Source organism: Pseudopipra pipra, chromosome 18, assembly GCF_036250125.1.
Source record: "Pseudopipra pipra isolate bDixPip1 chromosome 18, bDixPip1.hap1, whole genome shotgun sequence".
Classification (NCBI taxonomy): domain Eukaryota; kingdom Metazoa; phylum Chordata; class Aves; order Passeriformes; family Pipridae; genus Pseudopipra; species Pseudopipra pipra.
The window spans coordinates 4,787,420-4,799,685 of NC_087566.1; the positions used below are offsets into that span (position 1 = coordinate 4,787,420).

Genomic DNA, 12,266 nt, shown 5'->3' on the forward strand with positions numbered 1-12,266 from the left:
ACAACCCCAGAGGTGCTTTTGTTCCATGCCCTAACCAATGCCAGCTAGGGCCAGACCCCCCTCCTGTCAGAGGCACTGGGCTGTGGCCCCAGCACAGCTTTACCAAGGGCTACCCTAGTGAAGCCTTTCTCCTAATTCTCTCGGGGAAGCCCTTCTATGACATTGCCTTTGCTTTTTCTGGCTTGATGCTCTAAATGGTTCTAATCTCACGTTCAACAAATATTTGATACAAAACTCGTGTAAATTCCTGTGTCAGATCAATTCCTCAGCACAGGCAAGGCTGCTGGAGGGGTTAATTAGGAACCCCTCTAATGTAATTAGTTATTGATTAATGGTTGATAGGCTGAGGTTTCAAAAAAAAAAAAAAGTAGAGAACATTATGAAGAAAACAGAAAGGGCTGGTTTCTGATATCAGGAAAATCTTGGTAACTCAGGCAATAACCCCTAGTGGAGAATTCCAGACTTCCTAACTTTTCTTTTTCCCCATTATTCTGCTTTCTGACCTGCAATATAGATGTGAATCTGTTGGCAAATGACTTTTCAGAGGGAACTGCTCAGGAGTAAGTGAGGAAGAGAATTTTGGTTCTGAAGGTCTCATATAATCGAGCACCTCTTACAGCCAGACAACAACAGAGGGCAACAGATCTCTAGAAAAGATCGCGGCTGCAGAAAGGTTTCCACTCGATGGCTCGGATGGCGGTTTGGGCAGCTCTTTTCACGACCTCCCGGGGGTCATCCAGACACTCCTGAAATGTGCCCGTGTGATCCAGGAGCGTCTCTCGGCCCTTGGGGAGCTCAGCCAGCAACGTGAGGGCTTTGATCGCGTTCAGACGGGCTGTGCTGGTTTCCTCAGCAACCAACTTCAGCAGAGGTGGGATGGCTGCAGCTGCCATGGCTGAGGCTCTCCCTGCAGAGAAAGAAACCGGCTTGGGTTATGACATCTAATCAACATCCTTTTGGAACTGACACTTGGCACTCCCTGCCCCCCTAGAGCTCCGAACAGCCCCGGGGGTGCAGTGCACAGGGGCAGGACATGCCCTTCTTCTGGAGACCAAGGCTGGCTCCCAGCTGTTTATATTTAAGAAAAAAGATCTTTCCCAGTTAACTTTATCTGCCTTGCACATTAGGATTTCATTTGCGACTAATTATCCACGAATATATGAGGCATCAAATGATAGAATAAGCTATTTTTTGGAGGGGGGGGGGTGAGTGGGGTGTGTTAGATGCCCTTAAGAACGTGCCCCATTCTTGCATTTTTAAAGACACTTCAAACACTGAGATCCATTCCCGCGTTGTCTCCGGTAGCCAGAGGAAGGGTTGCAGAGGAGGACTGGAACACAACTGCTGTTATTAAGAGTCTTTTATGTCTAATTACTCATTCATCACAGTGAGAATTTAGCAGTTAGTATTTTCAGTGTCACGTAAGTTACTTGGGAGAGCTGCAGACCTTATTAATATTCATTGCTCTCCCAGCTGTGAGAGAGAAGCTGCCTGGAACCACAAAATGTTTCCAGAAAGCAGCGCTCCTGTGCCGAGCGCTGGTGATTCAGCACAGCTCCAGGTATGTGGGTCTGTGTGGTCTGGACTTGAATGGGAAATGTTCCCCCTCTGGAGCAGCACTCTGGAGGGAAATGGTGCAGGCGGGGGAGATAAATCACTTCTCGACCTACTTCAAGGGAACGAAATGTGAAATATCCTGTTCCCCCATGGCACTGTGGGGAAGTAGTTGTTCAAGACATATGAAGAAATGTCCTGATCTTACTGTTTCTTGAGGAGCTTTAACACTGTCAGGAACCAAGGACTGAGGGGGTAGGAGAGGCAAATGTCTTGTTACTGAGTTTCCTTAGAATTGGATTTCCAGAAGGTTTCCCAGCAGAACTGCCTCTGACTCTCACCCTGAGGAGTGACAAGAGCAAACATCAGTGCTCCTGTTGCACTAGCTTGGACTTCAGGATCTGTGTCTCCCAGCAGGCTCACCAGCACAGGGATAACCTCTTCTTCACACACCGGAAGTTTTCCCTCTGGATGAGAACTGTGCAGAAAAGATGGTTAAGTTGCTTTTTTGAACTGTGCCTGCAGACCATGCAGCCACCCCAGGCTGTGCCACCAGCACTGCACACTCCTGTTTGCTCCCTTTGGAGTGACTGTTCCAGCTGGGAACTAAAGGGGTGTGTGTTTGTGCCTGGTGGCTGTTGAACCTACAAGTGGTACAGCCCTGATGATACCACAGTAACCCAGGTGCCTGGACTTCACTATTTTTAGGTTATTTTTGGGTGATATTTGGATTTTTTTTTAAACTCTTTATGAACACTGGAGACTGATGGGCAGCAGCATGGAACAGGGTGTAAGGTTAAGGATGCTGGTGGTCCCAATGGCAGTGAGTTAGAAACCTGGCTGTTGAACCTTATACAGATTTTAAAACCTGATAAATCAGGGGTCTGCAATTCATTTTTCTCCCAGGTCAATTTTCTCCCTTTGTTTCCAGCCTCTTTAATAAGGGGAGTATTTAATGTGGCCCAGCTCCTGCAGGTCCCTAGAATGTAGCTGATATGCATACTCCAGGTGCATTTGACTTTCTTTCTCTGACTCATGATAATTACAGTCTCTTTTCCTCTAAGACCTCACATTGTTACAGGACATGAGCAAATGTTTTGTACCAGTTGATATATAAACTACATCATCTGCAGGCCTCTTTAAACTAGATATCTGTTGAACACTTTTATTACATTTTCTGGTTGCAGTGGACTTAAGTTGTTCCTTTCATGCACTCTCTGATACCCAAATTTAATATAAAGATTGCTTTTTCTGATCCATCCCTGACGTACACAGCAGCCTGTGTCAGAAAACTATTTCTGTCCTCAATCACAGTGAGAGTTTCCCAGGGCCTTCAATTTTCTGAGTGTTGCCCAAAAACGCAAGGGAGCTTCTCTCTACCTCCACAGTGGTCAGAATCCTGGTTTTACAAGATTTTTCATGCAAGATTTTTTTCTCAGCAGTGCTGTACCAGGAAAAAAATCCTGATTCCACTGCCAATACTGAAAACAAACAGAAGGAGAAGGAATGACTGATCAGCATCTGCTTTTTTGAGTGATTTATAGCAGTTAGGATATTTAGAAGCCTTCTATCTCTGGGTGCATTCAGGCTGATAGTGCTTTATGTGTGAAATGTGGCAGCTTCGATGTGCAGTGGAACACAATGTAAACTAATGGCATGGATTTACTCCTGAGATGAGGACTTTCTTAGGCTTTGGCATTATGGACAGGTTTGTTTTCCTTTACCTGATTTCTAACAGGACCTGAGCTGCTTTGCTTCTGATGGCTGCTGAGGGGTGTGTGAGCTTTTCCTTCAGGGCAGCAATGGCACCAGTTGCCAGGGCTTCCGAAACCTCCATGCGCAGGCAGTTGGAGAGGGTGCCCAGGATGAGCTCCAGGATCTCATCCAGCTCAGGCTGCAGTTTCAGTACCAGGGGGGGAATCAAACCAGCCTGCAGGACACCAGCAGCCCCTGGGAAGAGACAGGGAAGGAAGGTGGGTGAGGGCTGAGTGCACTGACTGTTGTACCTGCACTTGGAATTTCTCAATAGGATCAAAGTATAGATGGTAACTCACTTCCTTACACAGATGTGGGATTGAGAAATGGAAAATACTCCAACACTGCCCTGTTCTTAAATGTCATCTTAGCATTGTTTCCTCAGGGAAGCTTCCCCAATACTCCTGTAAATCATGAGCCCAGGTAATAACCAACATGGCAATTGCTCTGATGTTCCCAGTTTCTCCCACTATAATATTTATCCCCTAATTATCCTTGCAAAGAAAATATAGGAAATATATATATATAACAAAGTCACCTTCTATCCAGCCTTTCCAACTGCTCTCAGCGTGAACAGATGCTGAGAGAGGCTGCAGTGTGAGCCTTTAGAACTCATGCTTTGATTTTCCACTGTGGTTTCTGTGGGGGGAAGTCAAGATTTTGGGAACTGGCAGCTCCCTCACATATTTCTTTGTAGTAATTCTGTCACAGCAAAAATTTAAATTCTCAACTTTCCAGTCAGTGCTCTTGCACTGGCTCCTCAAAAACAGCATCAAAGGTAGAGAGATCATCATCTGCCCTGCAGGTGATGTCTTTGCTGTGAGCAAGAGCCTGATTTGTACCATTTCTTACCCTTTACTAAGTCAACACTGAAACAGCAATGCCAGGGGAAAACAGAACGTACTGTCCACGAGTAACTATGTGAACACAAAATTCTCCAGCTGTCTTGTTGCTAAGACTGATTCTTTGGTTGCTAAGAGAAATGTGGCTCCTTTCAAAGTGATTCATATACAGTTAGATAAGGAAGTTTTGTGGATAGGAGTCGTCAAGGTATTTTCAAATGAATCTCCACAATGGAGACAAGAGGGAAGGAGATTTTAATGACCCTTGGTCGTGCATGGGAGAAATCCCTCAAATTGACAATCAGATGAAAAACATGATTCTAATCTGAAGGTTATTTTGTTGTACATATTTCTGAGGTTTTCCTGACACTGAATAACTTCTTATGTTCCTGACTTACTAGGATCCACTTTATGAATGCCAAAGCAAAGAAATGGCTTGGGCTGATATTACAGCTTTACTACCTGGGCAGCATTTGGAGGGCAGTTGCTGTAAGAATTCAAATAAATAAGGAAAACCAATTTCAGACAATTCACTCTTGAAGGCTAACAACATTTTACAGGCAAGGATTTCTCCTTGTGCCAGAAAGGCAAGGCAGGAAAGGAAAGTGAGAAGATGTTCTTTGAAGCTGTGGCTCTGTGTGTCACTGCATGGGGGAGTTGGCAATTTCACAGTGAAAAAAAACCCCAACTGACCCCATGTGTATGTCCCCTGGAGGAACAAAAGAAGAAATTTGTCCAAGATCAGCTCCAGCCCGTTTGTACCGTCCCCGTGGAAGGACGTGATCCAGGACACGGCACTGTTCTCTGGGAGAGGTCCCTGAGAAGGAGGCACAGCTTGCACAGCTCCCTCCATCGCCAGCATTCACCCCCTTGGCAGGGATTGCTGCTGTTTGGATTGTGGGTTATAGGGACAGGAAGGTTTTGGGGGCTTAGACAGCAGTAAGAATATGTCTGGAAATGCTCCATGCCTTATGGAATCCCAGGCACTAGGGAACCCACTCCCTACTTAGCCAGTAGAGAGCTGCTCCCAAGGAAGCAGATTAAAGCAGACTTAAATGACTATGAATTATATCCAGAATTGCTTTAGCCACCCTTCCCACAGTCTTTTGAAACAGCCTGTGAAAGACAAGATTTTTCAAAGGCAACTTTTAAAACTCCTCCCAAAGCTCTTCATGAAAAGAAACTCTATGGCCTGAGTGTGTGAAACTGGGATCCCCAGACTGCTCACACAGTCATCATGTGCACTTCTAAATTTGCTGTGGAAATCAATATAAAATCATACTTTGGGAGGTGCAATTTCAGAGGAAGAGTCAAGAATTGGAGGTGATAGACTTAAGCTGACAAAGCAAGCACCTTTGTGTAGCTTTAATTCACATGCATACCAGTCTTCCTTGGGGCAGTGTCACACCACAGGCATTGAATCACATCATTCCAAAAGCAAACCCTTGGTGCACAGAGCAGCCACACTCGGGCTGAGCTCAGAGAAGCCACTGCTTGATTTAACTTTGCTTTCCCTCTGTCTGTCACCATTGCTATCCCATTCTCTCTCTCTTTCTTGTGCTGGCAGATGTACTTTTCTCTTTCCTATTTTTTGTACTTGTTTTCAAATACTTAATAATCATTTTTTACCCCATCATCTCCATTTTTCTTTTTAGTTTCCTGCAGTTCCCTCTCTTTCAGGACTTCCTTGCTAAATTCTCTTAATTCTCGCAACTATATCATCATCTAGACAGGATGCATTCAGGTTTCACTTCTTTGTGTCTGTGTTTCACTCATCTCCTAAATGATCCCACCAATACCTTGTCCTAGCCAGGACTGCTTTTATTTTGGGCAGCCATTAAGTACTATTTATTCTGGGATCAGATCCCAGTGTAGGTGGTGGTGCTCATTTTGTATGAACACTTGAGATGTTCTCATTTCTCCAAAAACACATTTTATTTTCCCAGGCCAGGTCTCTGTACCATCAGCTGTCTTACCTACTGTTTTTGTAGAGCTGTCCCAGCTGAAATGTCGTGCTACTAGAGGGAGCTTCCCAGATATAAATATAGAAACAAAGATGAATTGTTTGACCTTGTCAAGAGTCTCAATGTGGTGAAGAGAAAGAGGGCAGAGAGGAAAGGCCATCAACAACAACAAAAAGAGACTACCTAACACTGGGGCTGAAATTTCCACGTGGAAATTCGTCATGGTTTTCCCAGGGGAACCACAGGGTGAAAGGTCTAGAGAGGGAAAAGGGAGGAGACAAAATCAGTGGCAAGTTGTTTGGGAGTCCCTTGTAAATTCGAGCAGTCTCAGATCCTTCCACCCTAGTGAGCGGTAGGAGGGGAAGGTGAGCTGGGCTCTCCAGTCCTATACTGAAAAATACAGTGGCTTCCTCAGGATCTTAACTTTCCATTAAAGTACTGTCCTTTCAGAGGAGTTTTATCTGTTGCAGAGAGTATTCTGGATACCCTGGGCACAGTGAAGTAGTTGGGAAAATTGTTTTCAAAATGCAAATAGTTGCATTTGCAGCTGCATAGTTAACGTCATTATTGATCTGTTTTTCTGAGAACTTGTAATCTTCCCTTGGGCTGCTTTTTATCTGAGCACTCATCTCTCCCTTCTCATAACCCTCTGGCCACTCTCATCCTCCCTTTCCTGATTCTTTGTTCAAATAGGCCCAAAGAGGAGTTGCCATTTATTCTATTCTCTCAGGATGGCTGCAGGGCATGTAAACAAGTTAAATTTTGTAGAAGACAAAGGAGTCATTTATAGTACATAACAGTGGTGTTTTGTTTTGGTTTTCAATTACATAAATCAATTAAATCACATTACAAATCCCTTTCCTTAAAAATGCTGGTTTTCAACTCCAAATTGTTGTTTTAGTCTGAAGCATGTGCCTCATGTGTGGCCACAAAGGGATGTTTGGTTTCTATATAACAGTGAAATAATACAGGAACACAGATTGTATAGAATATGAATCTCTGTTGGCATCTCGGGTGTCTCTCTGTGATAGTCACACGATGACTTGTAGTGCTCAGTAAAGGCATTTCTGCTTAGGAAGGAGCACACAAGGAAAAGAAAAGCAGGGCCAGACAGGAAAGAGGAGATGGGAAGGCAAACTGCTGCCTGGCATCAGGTGTGCCACCAACACACCCAGCTGTGACACCCCGGGGGAGCTCACCCACTGGGAGCTCCGGACAAAATGATCCAGACAAAATTCCTGGATCTGCCAGGTCTCTTGCTCACACTGCAATGGTTTGTCACTACTTTAGAGGGAGTAGGGTGTTTATGACCCCAGTGAGTGCTGGCAGTGGTGCAGCCACTGGCCAACACAGGGCTGGTGGAACGGTCCCCTCCGAGGGCCCAGGGGAGCGCAGGAGCTCCTCTGGAACAGCCTCCCCAGGGACTCCTTGCTCCCAACTGTTTAAATGGAAAAACATTCATTTATTCTTTAGACTCGCTGAGAAGATCTCTGAGTCACCAGTCACAAGAGCACAGTTTGAGAACTTTGTAGTAGCTAATTTAATGTTAAGATTCAGCAATTTGAGTCTCAGTGCTTCCAGCATTATGGCTGTGTCAGGGAGTAGATTAAATATAATACTATAAATACTATAAAACTGGGCTGAACTTTCTGGTAAGTCTGGAGCAGAGCAGACCACATTCAATGAACCTGAACTCACCTGCCTAAAATCCATCAGGTTTATCCAGCCTTCTACCTAACGAGGTGAATTCTGTTGACATCTTTGAAAATCAGAATATTTTCCTCTTCTTTGCAAGAATAATTCTATCTTTCCATGAGGATTTAACAGGAATAAACAGTAGTGTCCCAAAGGATGACTGTGCCTAGATCCAAGAGATTATCTCTTATCTGAAAGGACTGAGAGGTGGGAAGTGTCTGTTTAGATGAACTGAAGAGCTACTGGGGTATTAAAGAACTGAGGAAAACACTGCAGGGATTGGATCAGACTAGGAATAATAAACAATTCTGTTTCAAGCCTTTTCAAATCTTGTGGCATTGGCCACATGTATTTATGTTATGAGAGCCTGGGGGATTTACCAGGTATAAAATCAAACCTCAATAGCAGTGTCTGTCAGATCCTCACTAAAAATACAACTTCATAAAACTTCATAAGATTTATAAAAGCATTACGGGATCTGCTTTTGAAGCTACTGAGATTTTTCCAACACTAAGGATTTTGGGATGCTGTCTGAATGAAAGACATAACAGAAATTAAGGTTATAAAAAGATTAAAGTCAGCAGTATCCTGCAGAAGGGGATCCTTTAAAAATCCAAAAGGTTTTCTGGCATTAACAAGAAACAGAAAAGATTGGTCTGGTAAACAAGGGGTTCCTAATCCTCAGTAAAGAATGAAAGAGACTCCTGCATATCTTGATTTTGTTTTTAGAAACTTTGCTTTAGTGTGTATGCAATTGTAATAGCAAAGTACCACTGAAAAAATTAACATAGAAACTACAGCTGATATATCAGCATTGGCTTCTCTGTTATAATACAGAAATCCAAGAAACAAATTCACTCTTTAAAAAAGTAATTGTCATTTTGGTAATTTAGACCATCTGAATCATTCATGCCCTATGAAAAGAGGAATAATATCTAAAGAAGTTACAGATTCTGGTGTACAGCATGTCTTTTATCACAGCATCTTCAGAAACCCTGGGGATTAGACACAATAGACTTGTGTTTCACATAGAAGGAGTTTCCAAAATGAAGAATAAATCTCAGGTTCTGGTTTTGTACAAGAATTATCTGCAGTTCAAGATCAATAATTGAGGAAGGCAAGTCTCCTGGTTCTGACTGATGGCAGTGTCAGATCCTTTAGTGTGAAACCACCCAAAGCACGATGCTGGAAATAATGGAATATGCTTTCTGTTGTACTAGTGCACAACCCATGAACTGTGGATTGCTGGGCAGTCATATGGAGTCTGAGGGTAGGCTCCAAATGAAAGCAACTTCTCCTTCCTTTAATAAAACTGTATTGATTCCTTGTCATACACGAGAGAGCAAACAATCCAATGAAGGTGAAACACAAATGGCAGAGAAACACTGGCTCAGATTTTTTCCCAGCTATAATTGTTGATAGGCTGCTTGGACATGGCAGGATGAGCAGTGGTATCTTTTGCAATTTATTTATTTAGTCTTCAGAACTCAAGCTGTTTGCACCTCCCATGTAAGTAATTTTCTTTAAGTTTTCTACATTTGTAGCTTAACACATAGACACACTCATAGTCATCCTTTGTAGCTAAGTGTGTGAATGCATGTGCATATGTGTAGCATGCATTTGACTGATCTGCCATGCACAATGATCATACAAATTAAGAAGTTTCTTGGCTTTTATTTCTCTGACAGAGTACCTTTATTATGAGAATATTTTTTAAAAATCGTAAAAATCAAAGGAAAAAAGCTGTAAAAATTTACACAAAGGGTTTTTTTTTTCTTATTCTTTTAGATGAAGAAGGAAATGTCATCCTGAAATTTATTAATTTCCTCTACAGAGAAGACTTTGCCAAAATACACGAAGGAAGGAAAACAATCTGACTTATGCATTACTTGTGCCAAAGTCCTCAGATCAATAACTGTAGAGAAAACTAAAGCCTTGGGAGAACTAATCCAGAAAAGCTGAGCCTCAACCCCTGAGGCTGCCCCAGTTCAGATTTTCCAAGTCAAAATCTGTGCTTTTTTTCGAGCTGGTCAGTGATGGGGATGTGTAGCTGTGAGATGAGGCTGAGAGGAGCAAGTGCAGCCCCTGGCCATGAGACTCTGCTGGTTTGCAGCTTCCCAGGTCCCTGTTGTGCCACAACGTTCCCAGGAAGCCCTGAGTTTACTGAATTTCTCTGCCCAACAGGGAAAATGTTCAGAGGAGAACCTGGGCTGGTTCCCAAACGCTACTTAAACCTTGGATTTTGTATTTATACCGAGCGTGTGCACCAGGAGAGTAGAAAGTGTTGCAGGTTCCTATAGCAGGTTTCAGTCACAGAAATTGCTGCTCTGAGATGAACGTGCCATTATCAGCCTGGCAAACGTTCCCATGATTATTACTTACATTGTAGCAAATTTGAGAGATTCCTGGGGAGAAAGGTCTGCCTTGTCACAGAGGCTTGTAAAGATGTGTGAGGCTCATTTCCTGCAGGGATTATTGTCTGCCTGGCTGGGGAGAGAGGAGTGCATGGGAAAGGAGGAGGCAAAAGTTGTTTACAGTAAGTCAGTGGAACAGTCGGGAAACCAATCAGAGCCAATTTCACAATGTCTTACACTGATAAAAACGATTTTGAATCTTAAGTCCAACTGCCTTACAAACCCTCAATGTGAGAGAGATGCACAATTGGAAGTTTTCAGAACTTCAGCTGAGAGAACAGATTTTAAAAAAAATAATCTTTCCTCTTTGGAGGCAGAGGGTCAAAACATTAAAGCAGCATGAATGAAATTCAAGAAACAGTTTTCTCAACTACCTTAAATTTCTCTGCCTGGAAGCTATACCTGCAAAATGGCACTGCTCAGCCAAATGCCCAGTACAATATTTTGGTTATCCATAATGTTCACCTTTTGCAACTCATGAATTAACCTCACATGCTCAGGCATAAAAGAGCATTTTTTTGGTTTTTTCCTTAGGAGAAATGTGTCATTAAGAAGGTGAAAGCACTCTCTGAACTTCTGTAGTGCAACTGAATCAAAATCCATCAGAAACAGAGGTATATGAATGAGAAAGTTTCTTATATAGATTTGATTATACTACTGTCAAACAATAAAATTGAGAGGCTTAAAGCAGCAAAATATCTAGAATTCATGATGTGTCAGATTCTGAGGAATTTTGTCCTGAATATTAACATAAACTTGCTTTGAAGATATGAATCATTGCACAGACTGAAAACTGAACAGACTGAAAGACTGCAAATAGTAGAAGACAACAGGAGGAAATTAATGGGAACACGAATTCAGTCTCATTGTGTAAGCACTTCTGTTTTACATTTTCTCCATTGTTAGAAGGGTGGGAGATTTTTTTTTTTTTTCTTCTGCTTTAAAAAATGACCTGATAGAAATTTCAAATTAAAAGAAGCTGGAGAAGTTGTAGCGTTGACAAATGCCCTGCTCATGTCTGCTGAGCAGGCAGGCTGGCAGAGCTGCAGGAAGGCAATTTTATCCTGCAGTTCCCACTGCTTACTCTGGTGCCAGGAGGAGCACAATTGAATGGGCACAACTGATAAAACCTCCTGGAAAAGAATACAGTACTACAGGTGGGTGAAATCCTTTTCTGCCTCAGATGCTCTGGCTTGGCAATTTTGTTTGAAATGAGAAGAGGAAACACATCTTGATTAGAGCCACAGGCCCAGATGGCTGCACGAGGTGAGGATGGAAAGGCGGGCGGAGCCTCCACTTCCCACTCAGACCTGCTACTTTGCAGAGTCCATGTTTTCTGTGGAAAGCCCTGTTCATGAGGAAAAGTACTTTCTACTACTCAATGAAAATTGCATTCTGTTCTGACTGAGGTTCTACAGTAGTGCTTTCCAATATGTTTAATCTGTATTTTATTTCAAGCAGTGAAACATTCCTTAATATTAATTGAATACAAGAGAGCCAAGGTGTGGGCTGCTTCTGAGGATGATTTGTTTTCTGAAGTGCCTCCCCTGTAAATGTTGCTCTTGGGTTGAGAGCCCTATTCCTTCAGTGAGCTGTAAATCACAGACTCAAAGCAGTTTATCACAAATAGGCCCCTGTCTTAATATACATATTTTCTGATTAGAACTGCCTTCCTGAACGAGGCTCTAAGTGAGTGAATGTGAGGGGGTTCTTGCAGAAAGACCTTTGGCATCATTTATTTGGAAAACAAGTAGTGCAGTAGGACCCAAGCCACTACAGCAAAATGAACCTGTTACTTAACCTGGACTAAAATATTAGGTCCAGCTTCTGTAAACATGGCAGATTAAGCACAGGCACTTCAACAGTGCTACTAATGTGCTTATCTTTAAGAACATTATATACAGAGGATTCAAAACACTGTTAAACAGAAAGAGAGAATCAGATTTGCAACAATTATAACAGATATCAGAAACTATCAGCTGATAGAAATGACTGCTGTTTTAATATGCTTTTTAAAATAACATTGTTGTAAATCTGAAAAC

General features: G+C 42.7%; 1 protein-coding gene across 2 annotated transcripts in view; it reads right to left on the reverse strand.

Annotated features, from left to right (window-relative positions):
• Positions 1–577: 577 nt before the first annotated feature.
• RSPH14 (radial spoke head 14 homolog) overlaps positions 578–12,266 on the reverse strand; it is a 75,419-nt gene continuing 63,730 nt past the window's right edge. For both annotated transcript variants that reach the window (XM_064675480.1, XM_064675481.1), the window contains exons 5-7: positions 3,279–3,504; positions 1,896–2,032; positions 578–907 (exon numbers count right to left, since the gene is read on the reverse strand). In XM_064675480.1, the coding sequence (XP_064531550.1) occupies positions 648–907; positions 1,896–2,032; positions 3,279–3,504 (623 nt within the window). In that variant the 3' untranslated portion in view covers positions 578–647. The remainder of the gene's footprint in view (positions 908–1,895; positions 2,033–3,278; positions 3,505–12,266) is intronic.